General features: G+C 40.4%; 2 protein-coding genes across 2 annotated transcripts; both read right to left on the minus strand.

Annotated features, from left to right (window-relative positions):
• Positions 1–3,481: 3,481 nt before the first annotated feature.
• LOC113020808 (ras-related C3 botulinum toxin substrate 1-like) lies at positions 3,482–8,663 on the minus strand. Its single transcript, XM_026165041.1, has 7 exons — positions 8,633–8,663; positions 8,293–8,454; positions 6,967–7,038; positions 6,427–6,544; positions 6,089–6,151; positions 4,347–4,515; positions 3,482–4,241 (listed from the first exon to the last, which is right to left on the minus strand). Exons 2-7 carry the CDS (start codon positions 8,325–8,327, stop codon positions 4,111–4,113), a joined length of 588 nt encoding a protein of 195 aa, XP_026020826.1. The 5' UTR covers positions 8,328–8,454; positions 8,633–8,663; the 3' UTR covers positions 3,482–4,110.
• Positions 8,664–11,016: 2,353 nt separating this feature from the next.
• On the minus strand, positions 11,017–14,859 carry LOC113020809 (ras-related C3 botulinum toxin substrate 1-like). Its single transcript, XM_026165042.1, has 6 exons — positions 14,754–14,859; positions 13,843–13,914; positions 13,471–13,588; positions 12,915–12,977; positions 11,672–11,831; positions 11,017–11,564 (listed from the first exon to the last, which is right to left on the minus strand). The coding sequence occupies exons 1-6, from the start codon at positions 14,786–14,788 to the stop codon at positions 11,434–11,436; spliced, it is 579 nt and encodes a 192-aa protein (XP_026020827.1). The 5' UTR covers positions 14,789–14,859; the 3' UTR covers positions 11,017–11,433.
• Between the last annotated feature and the right edge of the window lie 7,273 nt (positions 14,860–22,132).

A 22,132-nucleotide genomic window follows, 5' to 3' on the forward strand; every position in this document is an offset into this window, starting at 1 on the left:
AGTTCTATTTTTAAGCTAAAAGTTGTTTTTTTCCTTCTAGGTTTTCCCCAACGTGACTGCTCCACTCTGTGTGCGTGTGTGCAGATTTGATCTTTTGACTACATTGATGTCATAGATATTATAGTTACATTGAGTCCACTTTATTTGGAAACTTCCTTGTAACCTTTTGTAAACAGTTTGGAAGTGTTTGTTAAAAGAATAACTGAACAGTGAAAACTGGGGGTTAAATTACACTGTAAAATTGCACAAAATAGTTGTGATCATATTTTGTGGAGCTCTGCTCTACCAGCTGATTGCACCGCTATGTCTGTCAACCCATCCCCACAAGAAAATATCAAACACAAAGGGGACAGTGTCTGACTCCAGTGAGCCACAAATGCACCAGAGGCTTTCCCCAACACAGTCCTCATTTATAGTTCTACAAAACTCCCACTGACAGGTGGATTCTCCTGTTTCAGTGCAGCTAGCCAACAATGGATAAAACCAGTTGTTGCTGTCATATGCAGTACAAGGGTAACTCCCTAGATTGCTTTTGTAGTTTTAGTATCCTTCTTTTCTTCAGAGTTATCAGTTCTGTGACTAGTTACACTCAACAAAAATATAAACGCAACACCTTTGTTACTGCTCCCATTCCCCATGGGATGGACGTAGAGACCTAAAATTCATTCCAGATACACAATATAACCATCCCTCCCAAACAGTGGTCACAAATCAGTCCAAATGTGTGGTAGTGGGCACATCTGCTATATTGAGATAATCCATCCCACCTCACAGGTGTGCCACATCAGGATGCTGATCTGACATCATGAGTAGTGCACAGGTGTACCTCAGACTGCCCACAACAAAAGGCCACCCTGGAATGTGCAGTTTTGTCTCACAGCAAAATGCCACAGATGCCACAAGCAATGAGGGAGCGTGCAATTGGCATGCTGACAGCAGGAATGTCAACCAGATCTGTCGCCCGTGCATTGAATGTTCATTTCTCAACCATAAGCCGTCACCACAGGCGTTTCAGAGAATATGGCAGCACATCCAACCGGCCTCACAACCGCAGACCTCGTGTAACCACACCAGCCCAGGACCTCCACATCCAGCAGGTTCACCTCCAAGATCGTCTGAGACCAGCCACCCAGACAGCTGCTGGAACAATTGGTTTGCACAACCAAACAATTTCTGCACAAACTGTCAGAAACCGTCTCAGGGACGCTCAACTGCATGCCCGTCGTCCTCATCGGGGTCTTGACCTGACTCCAGCTCGTCGCCGTAACAGACTTGTGTGGGCAAATGCTCACATTCGATGGCGTCTGGCACGTTGGAGAGGTGTGCGCTTCACGGATGAATCATGGTTCACATTGTTCAGGGCAGATGGCAGCTGAGAATGTCCCAGTTCTTGCATGGCCAGCATACTCACCGGACATGTCACCCATTGAGCATGTTCGGGATGTGCTTGACCGGCGTATACGACAGCGTGTACCAGTTCCCACGAATATCCAACAACCTCGCACAGCCATTGAAGTGGAGTGGACCAACATTCCACAGGCCACAATTGACAATCTGATAGACTCCATGCGACGATGTGTTGCACTGCATGAGGCAAATGGTGGTCACACCAGATACTGACCGGTTCTGGGTCCCCAGACCCCCAATAGCGCAAAAAACTGCACATTCCAGGGTGGCCTTTTGTTGTGGGCAGTCTGAGGTACACCTGTGCACTACTCATGATGTCAGATCAGCATCCTGATGTGGCACACCTGTGAGGTGGGATGGATTATCTCAATATAGCAGATGTGCCCACTACCACACATTTGGACTGATTTGTGACCACTGTTTGGGAGGGATGGTTATATTGTGTATCTGGAATGAATTTTAGGTCTCTACGTCCATCCCATGGGGAATGGGAGCAGTAACAAAGGTGTTGCGTTTATATTTTTGTTGAGTGTAGATAAAACGATGTCTGTTAGCACCAACCAAGCCTATTCTATACTTGGACAAGTTGGCATAAAACATGCTCTAAAAAACAAAACTTAAATATAATTTTACAGAAAGTGTCAAGACTTTGAGTTTCTTTTAAGAGTGGGGCTCAATACATTTAGTGCTCCACTTTCATTCTCAACTGTAACAGTTACAAATTGGTGACGAGCCCTTACCTTAACCCGAATCTAACTCAAACTTTAACCCTCAAAAAAACATTAGGGTCAGTCAAAAGGTTTACAAAATTTCTTTATATCTCTGATGGTCAAAAACTGATGATCACTGGCCCATCTACAGAGTAGAACTGCTTTAATTCTTCATTGCACAGATTCACCAAGGCACTGCAAACATTCCTCAGAGAATTTCAGCCATATTGATATGATACTTTCACACAGTTGCTGCAGATCCACGATGAGACTCTGTTACAGGAAAAATGATTCTATGTTTCTTTACCTTCTTTTAAATGTACAAAGATGCCCTTTGTCTATGGTTAGATTAGTTTAGAATTATCCTTTTAGACTTTCCCAGCAAAGACATATTGTTTTGGGACATATTGTTTTAGATTGTTTTATCTCTCACAGCTTTCTCCCAGCTCTCTGCTGACGAGACTAGCGCCACATATGGAGTTGTTTATTTTATCTGTTTGTTATTTTCTTATCCTGTTCTCACTGTCTCTGTGATTTGTGCCTATAAAAATGCCAAGCCTCTGTTCATGGTCGTGAGTTGTTCTTTGCAGCTCACCCGTGCGCACGTTAAAGCATAAAAAGTAACCTTGTCTCATTGTGTCTTTATTTCTCCTGGGTTTTTTACAGAGTTTTCTCCCAACAGACTCTCATTCTACCACATTCCAAAAGTGCTCTACTCAACTGAGATCTGTGGAGGGCACTGAAGTGCAGTGAACTCACTGACATGTTTGAGAAACTACTTTGAGATGATTTGAGCTTTGTGACGAGGTGTGTTATCCTGCTGGAAGCAGTCGGAAGATGGGTATGCTGTGGTCATAAAGAAGTGGACTTGGTCAGCAACAATACTCAGGTAGACTGTGGTGTTGGTACTCGGGTGTGTGAAGAAAATTGCCCCCACACCACCAGCAGCATCAGGATCCATCCATCCATTTGATATGTACTGCTTATCTGGTTTCAGGTTGCAAGGGAAGAAGTTTAAGCAGAGTAATCTGGTTCAAACAAGTAACGTAAATCAGTTTTCTTGCTTATTCTGATTCTCCGGTTGAGCTTCAGGGAAGTCGTCTTGAGCTTATTTGTCTGTAAGGACTGTCTGGATAGATTTTGTGTTGATGAGCAGTTGAGTGTATATTAATGAAGATATTTCTGAGACAGTGTCATTAATTGATTTTTTCTAAAAGCATAATGCAAAATATATTTTTAAGTGTTATTCTTGTGGTTTAATATGTTGCCCAAAACATACATCTAATCTTATTTTATTGCTCTAACTAATTACATCAGTGATCGGGAGAAAAATGTACATTTTTATTTACATTAAAATATGTTCGAATAATGGTGAATCTTTATTTTTTCAGTATGGTATAAATGAAAGATTCACAAGAATAAGTGAGTCAGCAACACTTCAGCCATTTTTGCCATTTTGGCTCAAAGGAAAACAAACAGAACCTGTTTTAGGGGAATTTCTTGGCTTTAAAAAACAAAACAAAAGAGCACAATAGCTTTTCTTCATAAAGCTAAGCGTATACAACATTCATTTCTCTCTGCTTCAGACTTCATTTACTTCATGGGAGTGAATTAACATGAACCATTAAGGCAAATAATTAATTACCAGTAAAGACGTTACTCCAAACTTCACAGGTGGTTAGTTCAAGTTCAAGCTCTTTGTTGACACGCCTGCTTCCATAGAGAGAAAGTGGCGTTTTTAACTTATAAATGCTTGATGTGGTTGAGCAGGAAACAGCAGCCGACTGTCAGCTGTGTTTTAAAGAGACAACAGATCAAAGAATTTCTTTTCGGCTAAAATACAGCATGTGTACAGTCTATTTGAAAACATTTCTACTACCAAAAATCAGTATACACTTTTAGGAAGCAATGTCTCCTAAAATTGACCTTACAACTGTATAACTGATGCACACATTGAAGGACAGAATCTGAAATACACTGTTTCAGTGAAGTCTTAGAGGAGAAGGCACTTCTTTGTCTTCTTGGTGATAGGTGGAGGGGACACGGCAATCCTGATGGCCTCATCAAACAGAGTTTTAACACCACGTTGAGTCAAAGCTGAGCACTCCAGGTACTTGACAGAACCTGAAGACAGGAAACAGAGAGCCAGATTCCAGGTTTATTACTGGAATCTGCCGTCTTCCGTGATGATTTAAAAGAAAAAGTATTAGAGATAACTGAAGCCATTACCAATCTCTTTGGACAGGGCCAGTCCATCAGGGTAGTTAATGGGAGAGATATTAGTCTTCTTCTCCTTCTTGTGCTTCTCTAAAGCGTCTTTGTCATCTCTCAGATCCATTTTGGTCCCCACGAGGATTATGGGAGTGTTCTGACAATGGTGTCTCACCTCATGAATCCACTGCAAAGAGACAATGTTTATGAGTTTAACTTCCCAGCTCGGCCTGCACCACCTTGAACACTTTATTTTATTGAAGCTGCAGCTACTTCCTATTTGCATTGTCATTCTTTTGATTTTTGGTGAATGAATCATGTGGAGCATTCCTAAATGGAGCTTGTATGTTCTCCCTGTGCTTTTGAGGGTTTCCTCCTACAACTCAAAGACATTTATGTTGGATTAAGTGGTGAATCTAATTTGGCTGTAGGTGTGGATGTGAGTTCGACTGGTTATTTGAAGGCTTTAACTCTAAATGTTACAAAATAATGCTTATTACCTGGCTACAAACATACAATGCCATACAGTTGATACATTATTTAAAAAATAAAAAACAAAAGAAGTTTCTTTTAAAGGGGGAAGACGGGAGTAAGACACCTTTGAAATCCAAAGCCAGAGCAATAGGTCAGCATTGGTACACATTAGATTATCTAAAATAACTGTGATAAAGCAATTGCCCCTAAACCTAATAACTGGTAGTGCCATCCTTGGCAGCAAGAACTGCAATCAAGCATTTGTAATAACTGCCAATGAGTACTTCACATCACTGTGGAGGAATTTTGACCCACTCTTCTCTGCCGAATTGTTTTCATTCAGCCCCACTGGAGGGTTTGCAAGCATGAAAGCCCTGTTTAAGGTTACCTAATCATCTCAGTCAGGTTGAAATCCAGACTTTGACTCCAAAATCTTAATTTTGTTTCTTTGAGCCATACAGAGGTGGACATGCTGGTGTTTTTTGGATCATCGCCCTTCTGTATAATCCAAGACCTCTTGAGTCTCAGGGCATGAACTGATGGCCAAAAATTCTTCAGGATTTTCTGGTAGAAAGCAGAATTCATGGTTCCATCAATTGCAACAAGTTGTTCAGGTCCTGAAGCAGCAAAGCAGCCCAGACCCTCATACTAGCACCACCATGTTTGACTGTTGGTATGATGGTGTTCTTATGAAATGCTGTGGGTCTTGGGGATCATCCAGATGCTTTTTGGCAAATGTGAGACGACCATTTGTGTTCTCAGCAGTGATTTCCACCTTGGAGATCCAGTCTGCTACTCCTGGCTGCTTGCAGTGGGCTGCTTAGTTGGCATATGTCACACTTCAGAGTACTCACACTTAGTAAAAAAAAACTTTTTTATTAAGAGAAAATATGCCTAACCTAATTTTGATGGCACATTTTAAAAGTAAAAAAATGCTAAATATTTTGTCGCCCTTTTCCACTTTCTTGTCATTTTCTGGTTTTATGAAAACTCACTACTTAATAGAAATTAACTGAGACATTATTCACTAATAAAATTAATTTGTAGTTGCGGTTTCTACTTTCCATCATGATAGAATCCTTTGGGACATATAGTTACATTTTTCCTTTGAATTTATGGTTAGGTCTTGATCCACAGCAGCTTGTGCTTGCTTTGCAGCACAGGCACAATATAAGTAAATGTCATGATATTGATATGACAGTACTGACACTGTCAGTACTTCATTAGTAAAACCTTAATAGGATGACATTGTGCAGCCACCTTTCCATAATATAGCGACTACTCACCTTATTACGGACATTTTCAAATGACGCAGGAGACACGAGGGAAAAGCAGATGAGAAAAATGTCCTGGTAAGACAAAGAAAGCAAAACAGTCAGAGCCTCAATTCTTTATATTTTGAAAATCAGTGAAAAAGCTGCCAATGTCCAACGGAAAACTTAAAGACCTTCAGAAAGCATGGAGAACTACTGCTGAAGACCACTTTTAAAAAAAATCATAGGAACATCTTACTTCACTGGAAGTGAAATATAAAGAACTAAGGAGTGACTCAAATCTTTTGCACAGTAATGTAAGTGAAGTATAGCACAACATTGTGTAATCTTTCTTTTTGTGGTCGTTGTACCGTCTGTGGGTAGGAAAGGGGGCGGAGTCTGTCATAGTCTTCTTGTCCTGCTGTATCCCAAAGGTTCAGGCTCACCGGCTTCCCATCGAACAAAACATTGGCGGAGTAGTTGTCGAACCTGACAGAAGTGATGAAGCACAAATAAACCAAACCCTTCTGGCTTTATATAGACTGTCAAAATATAACTACTGAAAAAAACAACTGAAGTGGAAGTTGATATCTTATCTGCCTTATTGTAGACTTTTATGGCGTCTGCTCTCTTAAATTTCACTCACTGGGAAGCTTGTTTATCAATGACTTCATGCCACAGTTACAGTAACAGCTAAGATCAGAATGAGATAGGCTGAAGGGTTTCCTCATAACATCCTGTAACATGTATTTCTGGTCTAGTTACAGTCCACTGCTGTGATTGTAAGCTCCTCTGCAAGCCAAATTTTCATATGCACTGATTTTAAAGGAGGGTGGAGCCTGATCACTGTTTGCTAATCTTGCTTTAATAAATAAATAAATACTCACTGCACTGCAAAGTGAGATACTCACACTGTGGGGATGTACTCTCCAGGAAAGGCTTTGGTGGTGTAGTTGATGAGCAGACAGGTCTTACCTACTTCTCTGTAGGTGAGAAGAAGCTGGATTAGCATTTACTGAGAGAAGGCAAAAAAACAACAACAATGCTGTGTCTGAACTGATGGACAATCAACTTTGTTACACTGGACTCAGGTTGCCAAAACTATTTAGGCAGGCACACAGCCCCTCCCCTCACTGGCAGCTGAACATATGAACAGTAGCTGACATCCACATTACTGAACAACACTTATCACAACACGACAGTTATCAGAAGTATCTGGTACACATGTGAATGCTAGCTGTTTAACTATCAGTAAATGTTAGCATTAAAGTAGCAGCTATAGCTAATCATAACACAGTAACTTTAATGTGGGAGCAGATGTTATCAGTTGTGTTATACAGTTATTTTAATAAACAGTGTTAATATAACAACATAACACAGTTATAGTAATGTGCAAAAGTCCTGAGTAATCATTTCTTTATAGTTTGAAATGAATATGGGATGTAGCAACAGTTTACTGAAACATGCACAAATGTACAAGCCCAAAAGCCAATATTTGATGACCTGAACCTGTTGCGACTGATTTACAGTCCAGTTCTTGTGTAAATTACTGACAGCCACCATGCGAAAAAGATTATGTCTGATGCGGCTTTGGCAAACAGTAACTGATCAGCTGAAGGGCCAGACCCATCTCCTTGCTGGATTTGTTTTTTCTGTCTTAAGGCCATGACTTTCAGATATTTTTCATCTGTTGTAGACAGTGTGGTTTTTTGCCTTTATTTGTTCTCCCCTTTTCCAGTTTCCCACCTGTCTCAGGATAAGAAAAATCTTTCTTTTCTGAATTGCCTTGAAAGCCAGATATGAAGAATATAAATAAAAACTTGTCACCAGAAGCATGGCAGCCAAAAAGTAGTGATGTTTTTTTGTCTTTCTTGCACTACAACAGAAAACTTTAGTAGTAGCATGACAATCCTAAATATCTAGCTAATGTAATGAAAATGGACTGACTCTTCACTGCCTCTGAGCACTCAAAGCCTTGTTCACTCATTCATACAAACACCTTTTTCTGTGCTTTCAGTGTAACATTTACACTCAGGTGGACACATCGGAGAGCAACTTGGATTTTATATCTGGCCTAAGGGCATTTGCACACAAACTGGAGCACCCGGGGTTAACCCAGCAACCTCCCAATCAGTCGGTGACCTGCTCTACCTGCTCTGAGCCACAGCCATCACATTTTACAGGTAAAAACTAGGTGTAAAAAATAAAATAAAGTTATATTGAGTAAGTGAACTCACCCGTCTCCGACGACGACACACTTAATGGTCTGCATTGCGCTGCAGCAACTGGAGGAATGCCGTCAGCCCAGGAGCTTATTTCTTATCATGCTTCTTTGCGTTTACCTTGAAAGTCGGATGCTGGCGCTGGGGCTGGGCGTGTCGTCAGTGTTACAGTCAAAGCTAGGAAAACAGGTTTTTTGCTCCATGGTAAGGTGGAGCCCTCCATCCATCCATATATATATATATATATATATATATATAAATATATATATATATATATATATATATATATATATATATATATATATATATATATATATATATATATATATATATATATATATATATATATATATACCTGCAGAGGGTCAGGCAAGTCCTGAGGAGTCAGCTGAATGGTAAGAACAAGATCCGGGCCATCAACACGTACGCCCTGCCCGTGATCAGGTACCCTGCTGGGGTAATAGGCTGGCCAAAGGAGGAGATAGAAGCCACTGACATAAAGACAAGAAAGCTCCTTACCATGCATGGAGGGTTTCACCCCAAGTCCAGCACCCTGAGGCTGTACGCTAAGCGGAAGGAAGGGGGCCGGGGACTGGTAAGTGTCAGCACCACAGTCCAGGATGAGACAAGGAACATCCAAGAATACATTGGGAAGATGGCCCCAACTGACCGAGTGCTCAGTGAATACCTCAGGCAGCAGAAACCCAAGAAAGAGGAGGGAGACGAGGAACCAGCATGGAAGGACAGGCCCCTGCACGGTATGTACCACCGGCAGATAGAGGAGGTGGCTGATATCCAGAAATCCTACCAGTGGCTGGACAAAGCTGGACTGAAAGACAGCACAGAGGCACTAATCATGGCAGCACAAGAACAAGCTCTGAGTACAAGATCCATAGAGGCTGGGGTCTATCACACCAGGCAAGACCCCAGGTGCAGGCTGTGTAAAGATGCCCCAGAGACAATCCAGCACATAACAGCAGGGTGCAAGATGCTAGCAGGCAAGGCATACATGGAACGCCATAACCAAGTGGCCGGCATAGTGTACAGGAACATCTGTGCCGAGTATAACCTGGAAGTCCCGAGGTCAAAATGGGAGATGCCCCCAAGGGTGGTGGAGAATGACCGAGCTAAGATCCTGTGGGACTTCCAGATACAGACGGACAAAATGGTGGTGGCTAACCAACCGGACATAGTGGTGGTAGACAAACAGAAGAAGACGGCCGTAGTGATCGATGTAGCGGTTCCGAATGACAGCAATATCAGGAAGAAGGAACACGAGAAGCTGGAGAAATACCAAGGGCTCAGAGAAGAGCTCGAGAGGATGTGGAGGGTGAAGGTAACGGTGGTCCCCGTGGTAATCGGAGCACTAGGTGCGGTGACTCCCAAGATAGGCGAGTGGCTCCAGCAGATCCCGGGAACAACATCGGAGATCTCTGTCCAGAAGAGCGCAGTCCTGGGAACAGCTAAGATACTGCGCAGGACCCTCAAGCTCCCAGGCCTCTGGTAGAGGACCCGAGCTTGAAGGATAAACCGCCCGCAGGGGCGTGCTGGGTGTTTTATATATATATATATATATAACTCAATATCTTTAATCATTTTGCCCATTGAGATCTGATTTGTTTTTAAAGTGTTCCTTTATTTTTTATTTTTTTTAGCAGTTAATACAAATGTGTATGTGTGTAAACCAATACTCATATAATAATAGTTGTTGTTCTGATTTGGTGCCGTATAAATAAAATTGAATTGACTTGAATATAGTTTATGAATTTTACACTTAAAGACAGTACAGCGAGCAGCTAGACACAAATACTGACAGCTTACTTTAATTAATACATTTGACTAGTATAATCAAATGTTTAATCCCAACTCACCAAAAGCCCAGCAACCTAAAACTATAGGTGTCATTTTTTATTTTATTTACACTACTATAAATTATGTTTGTTATCGAGACCTAGATATTTCGCTAGAGTCACGAAAAAAAAGGCGTGAAACAAACTAACATTAAGTGAACTCACCCGCCTCAGACAGCAACACTTTTAATGCTCTGCATTGCGCTGCAGGAGCTGCCATCCTCACCTGTCACCCCAATCCTCTCCACTTCCTCCTTCACTACATCCGTGGATCTTCTCTGTAGTCTTTCTCTTTTTTCCTGCCAGACAGCTCCATATTTGACATCCTTTGACTTCTTGGACTTTCCGAGTAGCAAATCTGACTTAAGGGGGAAATTCCTGTTGAAATTCCAACTCGGAGCTCCAGATATCTTCATAACTATAACTTGAGATAATATTATCTAGCATTTAACATGAGCTTACTCATAAATTATGAAGCACAACAGCAGCCACCACATCTGAGATATTTAAAAAAGCCAATATGAGTGGACGGGTCGATAGTGTGACAGGATTGAAACTTAAATGTGTTTTTCTACTCTAAATTCAACATTTTGCTGCTGTTTCATCAAACAGTAACCATGCCAGTGCAGACATACTCATCTCGCCCTCACACACACACACACACACACACACACACACACACACACACACACACACATGCACGCACACATCACTCCTCATCCTCCTCCCTGCTCTGCTGTTTTGTTGTTGTCACGTGACTAAGCTGCCTCAAGCAGACACAAGCTCGCTGCAGTGCATGAGAAATGGAGATATTCTATGGCTAGTAGTGAAAATGATGTTTCATCAACACAAGCACACTTTCCAGGTAAGCACATTTAAATTCCAGGTCTTCAAGAATGTTTCAATTTTATTTGTCACATACACAGTTATAGAAGTATATCGTACAGTGAAGTGCTCAGACTGACTGTACAAGTAAAGAGGAAGACATAATAAAGATGAATTCAAATAACTTTTTGAATAATAGCTATCTAATATAAATAACTAGAAGGGCAACCACGGTCTAGGGGTGAGTACTGGGTAGCTGAGTAACTTGTGGGGTGGGGCAGCCAACAAGTGTTCCCATCAAGCAACCAAGTATTAGTGACAGTGTATTGGTATAACTGTTACATGGAAACATGGAAACTGTTATGGAAGGACAGAAATACATTGTTTTTGTCCATGTGTACTGGTGTTTTTCTTGTATTTCTTCAGCCACCCTCACCAGTAGCAGTCACGTTCCCCTGTAACAGTTCCAGTGAAGGAAGTCTTAGAGGACAGAGCATTTATTTGCCTTCTTTTTGATGGGTGAAGGGCACAGGACAGCCCGAACGACTTCATCAAACACAGTTTTAACGCCACGTTGCGTCAGGGCTGAGCACTCCAGGTACTGGACAGAACCTAAGGACGGGAAAAAGAAGGCAGCTGGTTTATTACTGGAATCTGCTGTCTTCCATGAATTATAATTAACCATTTAAAAAAGTATCAGAGATAACTGAAGCCATTACCAATCTCTTTGGACAGGGCCACTCCTTGAGAATAAGTAATTGGAGAGATTTTATTCTTCTTCAGCTTCTCCAGGGTGTCCTTGTCATCTCTCAGGTCCAGTTTGGTGCCTACGAGGATTATGGGAGCGTTGGGACAATGGTGTCTCACCTCATGGCACCACTACACAGAGATAACATTTACAATTTAGGGATATAATGTTTTAGATCGTTCAGTGTTATCTTGAACACTTTATTTTATCAGTGCTGCAACTAATTGCCATTTGCATGAGAAGCCTGCTAAAGATGCAAACCAAGAATCCCAGCTGTGCACAAAAACTAGAATAACCAGATTTTCCAATATTTCCAGTCTTTGTTATCCTAACTTCTGTAAAGATCTCTCAAAACTATCTCTGAAAATGTAATTCAGTAAACACTTTTTGATGGAACTGCAAATAAACAATGCACCATTTTGCCCCAAATCCTGATCCAGTAAAACTCTTGGCTATAAGGGGGAAACCTCTGCGCAGCCAAACACACCTAGAGTAGGGGTGTGACTTGTGCCATCAGCCAGTGACATTTGCCCACTTGGTGATATGAGTGACTTTTCTGTCTGCTGTTTGGATTGTGACTAATTGTCGGTTTCTTGTAAACCTAGTGGAAGTCCTTTTTTGGGGGGGTAAATATTTATCTATTTGGTTCATTACTACGCTACAATAATTCAAAGAATAGGCAAAGTTTGACATCTTCAAGTTCAAAATTTATAGAAAACAAACAAAACTTGGTCTTGTTTGGTGTTGGTCTCTTACACCCTTTCCAATGGAAAGTGGTTATACCGCACATGGTGTTAAACTTAAGTGGGAAACAAGTGTGACACACTGACAAATGTGTCTAATATCAAGCTAAATAATATGTAGACCAGGTCCTCTGCCAGATCTCCCAACACACCCTCACACATTGGGTAAGAATTTGATGACAAATTCTTAAGCATAAGAATTTGCTTAAGTTTATCTTAAGATAAACATTTGTCAGCTGTCTCCACTTTCCTGTGTTCCTTTCATTTTATGACAAGTTGGAATCTGTACTATAATTACCTACACAACTTCCTGTTAGTTACAACTTTACTTTCCATCATATTAGGATCTTTCAGGAACTGTAGCTGCATTTTTTCAATGAGCTTATTGATTAGTTTTCCATCTACAATTGCTTGTGCCTGTTTGGCAGCACAGGCATGAAATGAATGAACAACATGATGTCGACTACTCACCTTATGACGAACGTTTTCATACGAGGCAGGCATCACGAGTGAAAAGCAGATGAGAAACACATTCTGGTAAGACAGAAATACCGAAGTAATCACTGCCTGTAACAACCACTTCCTGTTAAGAAGGGTTTTTGAGTTTTATGCCAAATCTTTAGCTAATAGCTCTTTGGAAATCACCTTGTTTGTGCAGAAATACTTTTTTAAATGTCTGTTAAATTGTTACGTTTGAGATTTTTAGTCAATTCAACTAAAGAAATGGGAATAAATAATGTTTTTGCAACAGGTTTATAGTAACAAAGTGCTGGAAAACACAATTAAAAATCTGTCGACATAACAGTGGTTCATCCCTCAGCTTAAGTTCGTTTTTATACATGATTTTTAAATGGGTTAATTAAATAAGTAAATAAACACTGTAGAACTATTGCTCAAGAAGACTTAGAAGTGAGATATCAGGAAATGAGGGGAGACTTTTGCACAATAATATAAGTGAACTATAGCACAACATTGAGTGATTGCTGACAATCAGAACGTAATCATGTTTTTGTTGTGGTTGTTGTACCGTCTCTGGGTAGGAAAGGGGGCGGAGTCTGTCGTAGTCTTCTTGTCCTGCTGTATCCCAAAGGCCCAGGTTCACTGACTTCCCATCCACCATAACATTGGTGGAGTAGTTGTCGAACCTGATAGAAAATGAAGTGCGTAGAAGCTAAACCTTCAGGCTTAATATAAACTGGTAAAACATTACCTCTACTAAAATAAAAAACAGGAGAACAAGGGAAATCGATTGATTTATTGTTTCATTATTCCACTCCTATGATTCTAAAATCCTCTGCAAGGCTAATTTTAATATAAAAAATTCACACGATGTCAAGCGATGCCAAGCATGATTGTGTAAGGATTGTGCAGGAGGATGAAAAACCAATTACTGACTTACACAGAGGGGATTTCCTCTCCGGGAAAGGCATTGGTGGTGTAGCCGATGAGCAGACAGGTCTTACCCACTGCTCTGGAATGAAGAAGAGGCTGGATTAGCATTTATTGAAAGAAGGCAAAAAACTCACCAAAAGTTGTTACTGTTCATCTGGACGTAGCGTTTTCAGCGGGAGAAACGTTTCGTCACTCATCCAAGTGACTTCTTCAGTCTTTTATACGTTTTCCCCAAGCTTATAAACACTCTGTGAATGGCCACTGATCAATGATCATGTAGTTAGTTAGGATTATGTGTTAACTAATTATTTCCACAATAATTAGTTAAATAAAATAAATAAATAAATAAATAAAACAAATAATTAACCACAATTCAGTGGGTTCCACACTGAACTTAGAGGAAAGAAAAGTATTGATCCTATTGCGCTAGTATCAGTCCAATACCAATAACAGAGTAGGTATCGATATTATCGATGTATGTCTTTCTAATCTTTCGCTGAGTGAAGTTATAGCTCTTTCTTTTCTCCCTGTGAAATACAACAGCTGGACCTTTAACTAGCAACACACTTTGAGTCAAACTGCACATAAAAAGTTTGTGTGTTTGCTGATGTTTGCTGAGCTGATAGAAACGTTGCATTTGAAATGATCTGCTAAATAAGAAAAATATTACTCCCTTTATGCTCTCTCGTCTTCTGTAGGGCTAGTTAGATGCTGAAGTAACTAACGGACATTAAAAAGCAAAAAACTTCGGCTCCCGACTTCACCACTTCACACGGTTTTGCCTTATATTCATCTCATTTTATGCGACATTCCGTGGTGATTAATTGCCTTTAATGTGTCAGCATCGAGTTTGAAATTGCAGCATCGCTAACCACCTGTAAAATATCAATATTAACTACTTATATGAAATGAACTCACCCGTCTCCAACGACAACACACTTAATGGGTTGCATTGTGCTGTAGCAGCTGGAGAAATGCTGTTAGCCCGGGAGCCAGCCAACAACAGCTCATTCTCATCATGCTGCCTTGCTTTAACCTTGAAAGTTGGATGCTGGTGCTGCGCTGGGAATGTCGTCCGCGTTCCAGTGCTCGGAAAACAGGTTTTTTTTGCACCATGGTGGAGGCCTCCGCCTATCAGGAGCTACGACAAAGCAAAGCATGTTTTTCGTTGTTGTTGCTGTTGTAACATATTCCTGGATAGAGCCCGCTCGATCATAAGTACACATCAGGTGGTACTAGAGACTTCAAGTATTACAGTTTTGTTATATACTGTTTGCACGCACTGTTGTCACCTCGAGTCACAAGTCGGGATTGGTGGGACTTCTCCCACTTTCTTCCTTCGTCTGTTTCCTTTAAAGGTCTCCATCTGTCCCCACACCTTGCATCCTCTCCTGTCACCCCAACCGTCTGCATGTCCTGCTTCGCTACATCTACGGATCTTCTCTGTTGTCTTCCTCTTTTCCTCCTGCCAGACAGCTCCATATTCAGCATCCTTTGACTTCTCGGACTTTCCAAGTGGAAAATCCGAATTTAAAGAGAATTCCAGTTGAAACTCCCTTTTGGAGGAGCTCCAGATAACGTCATAACTTTTAATGCGAGTTGACTCATAAACTTCCTGGATATATTCCCATATTTCACGGGCTGCTCCGGAAGTAGCAGCAGCAACCGCTTCTGAGGTTTAAAAAATTTGCCGCGCTTGTATTGTTTTTGTTTCAACTGTGTAACAGTGTTATTATTCCTCCGATAAGGCAAGTCTCTTAATGAACCTTTCGGGCTTTCGTCCACACTTACAGTCATATGCTCATACAAGATTTTATTGGCTTTTTTTTTAAGTGAGGTAATTGAAAACGGATGGTGTCAGATTAACAAAGTGAGTGAGTCTAACTTCTGTGTAAACAGGTTATGGCACATGAAAAGTGGAGGCAACAAAACTTCACAGATGGTTACTTCAAGCTCTTTGTTGACAGCAAGGTGACACGACTGCCTTCATAAAGACAAACTGAAGTTTGTTAGGTGCTAAATATGGTGGAGCTGAATGAACAGCAGCAGGCGGTCAGGTGTGTGTTAAACCTTTGAGATGACAGAGCAAAGGTTTTGAAGTTTTTTTACTTGTAAAAGCTTGAAATACACACACACATATAGTCAAAACTTTCAAAAAATTTTCAGAAGAATACAAACGATTCTTTGATCAGTTCCAACTTAAAAAAGTGTGTACCTTTATTAAATAAAATCTCAACAAACTACATTGTATGATATACTTTCTTTTGCATAGGGAGTGCAGAATTATAAGGCAAATGAGTATTTTGTCCACATCATCCTCTTCATGCATGTTGTCTTACTCCAAGCTGTATAGGCTCGAAAGCCTACTACCAATTAAGCATATTAGGTGATGTGCATCTCTGTAATGAGAAGGGGTGTGGTCTAATGACATCAACACCCTATATCAGGTGTGCATAATTATTAGGCAACGTCCTTTCCTTTGGCAAAATGGGTCAAAAGAAGGACTTGACAGGCTCAGAAAAGTCAAAAATAGTGAGATATCTTGCAGAGGGATGCAGCAGTCTCAAAATTGCAAAGCTTCTGAAGCGTGATCATCGAACAATCAAGCGTTTCATTCAAAATAGTCAACAGGGTCGCAAGAAGCGTGTGGAAAAACCAAGGTGCAAAATAACTGCCCATGAACTGAGAAAAGTCAAGCGTGCAGCTTCCAAGATGCCACTTGCCACCAGTTTGGCCATATTTCAGAGCTGCAACATCACTGGAATGCCCAAAAGCACAAGGTGTGCAATACTCAGAGACATGGCCAAGGTAAGAAAGGCTGAAAGACGACCACCACTGAACAAGACACACAAGCTGAAACGTCAAGACTGGGCCAAGAAATATCTCAAGACTGGTTTTTCTAAGGTTTTATGGACTGATGAAATGAGAGTGAGTCTTGATGGGCCAGATGGATGGGCCCGTGGCTGGATTGGTAAAGGGCAGAGAGCTCCAGTCCGAGTCAGACGCCAGCAAGGTGGAGGTGGAGTACTGGTTTGGGCTGGTATCATCAAAGATGAGCTTGTGGGGCCTTTTCGGGTTGAGGATGGAGTCAAGCTCAACTCCCAGTCCTACTGCCAGTTTCTGGAAGACACCTTCTTCAAGCAGTGGTACAGGAAGAAGTCTGCATCCTTCAAGAAAAACATGATTTTCATGCAGGACAATGCTCCATCACACGTGTCCAAGTACTCCACAGCGTGGCTGGCAAGAAAGGGTATAAAAGAAGAAAAACTAATGACATGGCCTCCTTGTTCACCTGATCTGAACCCCATTGAGAACCTGTGGTCCATCATCAAATGTGAGATTTACAAGGAGGGACAACAGTACACCTCTCTGAACAGTGTCTGGGAGGCTGTGGTTGCTGCTGCACGCAATGTTGATGGTGAACAGATCAAAACACTGACAGAATCCATGGATGGCAGGCTTTTGAGTGTCCTTGCAAAGAAAGGTGGCTATATTGGTCGCTGATTTGTTTTTGTTTTGTTTTTGAATGTCAGAAACGTATATTTGTGAATGTGGAGATGTTATATTGGTTTCACTGGTAAAAATAAATAATTGAAATGGGTATATATTTGTTTTTTGTTAAGTTGCCTAATAATTATGCACAGTAATAGTCACCTGCATACACAGATATCCCCCTAAAATAGCTAAAACTAAAAACAAACTAAAAACTACTTCCAAAACATTCAGCTTTGATATTAATGAGTTTTTTGGGTTCATTGAGAACATGGTTGTTGTTCAATAATAAAATTATTCCTCAAAAATACAACTTGCCTAATAATTCTGCACTCCCTGTAGACTCTTGGTGTGGATTTGAATGGTTGCCTCCAAGTTAGATAAAGTTCCTTCCATATATTTTCTGTCACTTGTCCAGACCTCCCACCCCAAAGCTACCTCCTCAGGCTTATCTGTGGGGAACACCTAGGCATTTTCAAGCCGGCCAAGAAATGCAATCTCTTCAGTGTGTCCTGGATCTACTCCAAGGAAGTACATCCCTGGAAGACTTTGTCCACGAGGCACCCTGGAGGCATCTTAGTCAGGTTGCCTTAACTACCTCAGTTGACTCCTTTTGATGTAGAGGAGTGGCAGCTTTACTCTGAGTCACTCCCAAACGACTAAACTCTGCACACTATCTCTAAGGGTGAGGCTAGCCTTCAAAGAAAGCTCATTTCTGCTGCTAAAATCTGAAATCTCATTCTTTCAGTCACTACGCAAGCTTGTGACGATAGGTGATGGCAGGGACACAGAATAGTAAATCAGCAGCTTTGCTTTCATGCTCAGCTCTCTTCACTACAACAGACAAGTACAGTGTCCATATCTGCAGACGCTTCACCCATTATGTGACATTTCCAAAATTTCCACTCTTTAACATGTCAGGATCCTTCAGGCAATATTACTGTATTTTTCTATTATTTATCAGGTTTCCATCTACAGAACAGGCATAAAATGAGTAAACATCATGGTACTGACACTGAGAGCTGGACTAGTAAAACCTAAACAAGCTAACCCCATAAAAAAATCTTTCCATAATACAGCCACTGCTCACCTTATGACGGACGTTTTCATACGAGGTACAACACACAAGCGAAAAGCAGATAAGAAAAATGTCCTGGTAAGACAAAGAAACAAAGCAGTCAGAACCTAATCTCTTTGTATTTTGCAAAAAAATTGGTGCAGCAATTTATTTAAATGTGCATGCATACACTTGTGGAGTTTACATACTCTGATTATGAACATGACTGTCATGGTAATTTGGGGCTTTTAGTATTTCTTGGAACTGTTATTTTCCAAAGTGGAATGACTGTACAGCATACGTCTTTGGATACTGGCTGTCTTTTCTTATATTCCCCATCAAGGGGATCCCACACTGCTTTAATAATGTTCTGTCAGGAAAGGTTTCTTGACAATCGCCCTTTAACTGAGGTAATTTCTGATGAGGCATTGGTGAATGGCCGATGGATCATCCCTTGAGTTAGGTGCCTTTTTTATTCCTGAATGATTCACGAGTCAGTGTTAAATGGCTTAAGATATAGCCAAACTACAAAAAAAGAAACATTTCTCTAAAGAAATGAGGCAAGGCTCAAGTACGGTTCGAGCCCCGGCTTGGACAGTCTCGGTCGTTGTGTCCTTGGGCAAGACACTTCACCTGTTGCCTACTGGTGGTGGTCAGAGGGCCCGGTGGCGCCAGTGTCTGGCAGCCTCGCCTCTGTCAGGGTGGCTGTGGCTACAATGTAGCTTGGCATCACCAGTGTGTGAATGTGTGTGTGAATAGGTGGATGACTGGATATGTAAAGCGCTTTGGGGTCCTTAGGGACTAGTAAAGCGCTATATAAATACAGGCCAGTTTTACTGTAAGTGAACTTTAACACAGCATTGTGATCTTTTTTTTGTATGTGATCTTTTTTTTGTACCGTCTGTGAGTAAGAAAGTGGGCGAAGTTTGTCATAGTCTGCTTGTCCTGCCGTATCCCAGAGAGCCAGGGTCACTGGGTTCCCATCCACCATAACATTGGAAGAGTAGTGGTCGAACCTGACAGAAGTGATGAAGTGTGAATGAGCTAAACTTAGTTTAATATAAACTGTTAAAACATTACCTCTACTAAAATTTAAAAAACAAAAGAGACACAGAACCTAAATGGAAATCAACCTTTCCTCTTATTTATTTTGCCCTTTAGCGGCTTCTGCTCTCTCTAAAGAAATATTCACTCATTTTTTAAATCTAACTGAACCAAAAGCCTGTGTATAATCCCACAGTTACAGTAATGAGGATGCACTTTCCACAGCTGGAACAGAATCAGATTAGGTGGAGTTTCCTCATAACTTTCTGTAACACATATTTTTCTTGGCTAGTTACACTCTCGACCTGTCCAGGATGTACCCCACCTCTTGACCTATGACAGCTGGGATTGGCTCCAGCCCTGATAAGGATAAACAGAAGTGGATGGATGGATGGATGGATGGATGGATGGATGGATGGATGGATAGTTAGAGTGAACTGCTGTGATTGTTGCCTCTTCCACAAGCCAAGCTCTCACATTATATGATTCTGCAACATGATCCCAGCTTGATCATGAAGTGAAGAGGATGATTGATTACTGACTGCTATTTTTGCATAAATAAATAAATGTTCACTGCACTGCACTTTTGGATACTCACACCGAGGGGATTTCCTCTCCCGGAAAGGCATTGGTGGTGTAGCTGGTGAGCAGACAGGTCTTACCCACTCCTCTGTAAGGGAGAAGAGGCTGGATTAGCATTTATTGGGGAAAGGAAAAAAAAACAACAATCATAGGTATGAACTGAGGAGACTGCACCTTTTGCATGGCTGGGGTCAGGTCAGTACCAGTTGTGTTACTTTTCTAAATCCCTGATCGATCTAATCATTTGGAATGTGCAATGCCTTGAAACAGTATTTGTACACCCTGAACTTTTCCACAATTTGCCATGTTACAATGACAAAATGAAAGGGATTTTATGTGATATACCAGCAAAAAGTAGTGCGAAATTGCTTTCATAGTATTCTACATAATATTGTACATTTAAAAATATCTTAATCTAACATACAATGTGTCATAATAGAATTTTCCATTCTGAAAACACCATCACCAAAACAAAGGAATCCATCAGACATAGTACTACACGTTGCTGTGTTTGTGTCTACAAAGTGTTACTACATGAGACAACCTAGAAAATAATGTAAAAACCACAACAGCATAAAATGCTGTCGATTTAAAAACTAATAAATAAATAAATATTCCTCTATATTCTCAAGAAAACTTCCTGCTTTGATTATTTTTCTGCTGATGCTTCTCCTCCTTTATTAAGTTAAACTGTAGTTTTCCCCCTGAAACAGCGCTGCTTAGTGGCTTCATGAAAGCTGAGATGGAACGGGATCAGGTGTTCCCAGCACTGTCGTCTATCGCTTTCCCTTTCAGTACTGAGTGAAGCACTTTTGAAAGTGAAAGTCAGTTTGTGGATTTAACGTTTGAGTACACTGTTTGGAGATGCAGTGCTAAAAATCAGAGGCTGGGATGCTGAAAATAAAAATGGTGGATCAGAAATTGTTTAGCATATTTATTATTTTTTTGTTCCAAAAAATAAAAATAAAATAAAATAAATAAAAGATATAGCATCCAAAATTGTAGCCTCCCCCCTATCAAGTTTGAAATTATGATATCATGAAAACACCAAACCTTTAGCTAATGTTATATTTAAAGGTAAAAATCTGGTTTAAAACATGAACTAATACCGATTAAATAAACGTACGACAACGCATTTAACGGTAGCCCGAGAGCCAGCTAATCCCAGATCGATGCTCATCATGCTGCTTTCCTTTTAACCGGATGGTCGGAGCGATCAGCACTCATCAAGTCGAGGTCAAGCCAGACGCACCTTGAATTTTCCTGCTCCTCTATTCTTAATATTACGGTACTGGTGCCGTCCAGAAATCCAGAAACCCAATGAAAAACGTCTTTATCCTGTAGCTTTGAATCAGTTTTCATTTTATTTGCAAAAATAAACCTTTACCTTGTGATTAATAAGTAATACAAGTTATTATAATAACGTATTAGACATACATGACAAATTATAAAGCTGTTTTAACAGGATATTTAATATTGCGACATTGAAGAAATATTTCAGTAAATTTTCATTCACGTCTCCCAGCTCACAGTTAAGTGTCATATAACTAAAATAAAACAACACAAAAATAAAAGTCCGTAAATACTCCATCTAATCAATTTATATACAGTATTATTGTATTGCTTCCATAATATTGCACATTTAGAAACATTGTAGTGTTGCATATAATTTGTTATAATGTTATATAATTTTCCATAATCAATAATTCTAATTAAACATTTGTAATTTATATTCTAGGGTCTTACACGTTGAGACAACAGTTGGTGTGGATTGGATCTATATATATGGAATTGAATTGAATAGTTCTGGTGATGTATTAGTTTCACTGGACTGCTATTCAGGTTTACCTCAATGACTCTAGAGTACTGTACAGTCATTGGTTTACCATGACTCTACATGTGGCGAGTCTTACCTCATATCTGTACAGTTTTAGAAAAAATAAAAAAATTTAAAAAAGCAAAGTTCACTCATATTACATTATCATATGTATAATACTCTCAAATTTATTACTTTTAGAGATGATTGAACAAATCCACTATTCCAGTTAATGGCACCTCAGAGAACTGTATATGGCTTGATAAAATAAATAACTAAAAACAGGAAAAGTCCACTCAAATTACA

This window comes from Astatotilapia calliptera, chromosome 4 (genome assembly GCF_900246225.1).
Source record: "Astatotilapia calliptera chromosome 4, fAstCal1.2, whole genome shotgun sequence".
In the NCBI taxonomy this organism is placed as follows: domain Eukaryota; kingdom Metazoa; phylum Chordata; class Actinopteri; order Cichliformes; family Cichlidae; genus Astatotilapia; species Astatotilapia calliptera.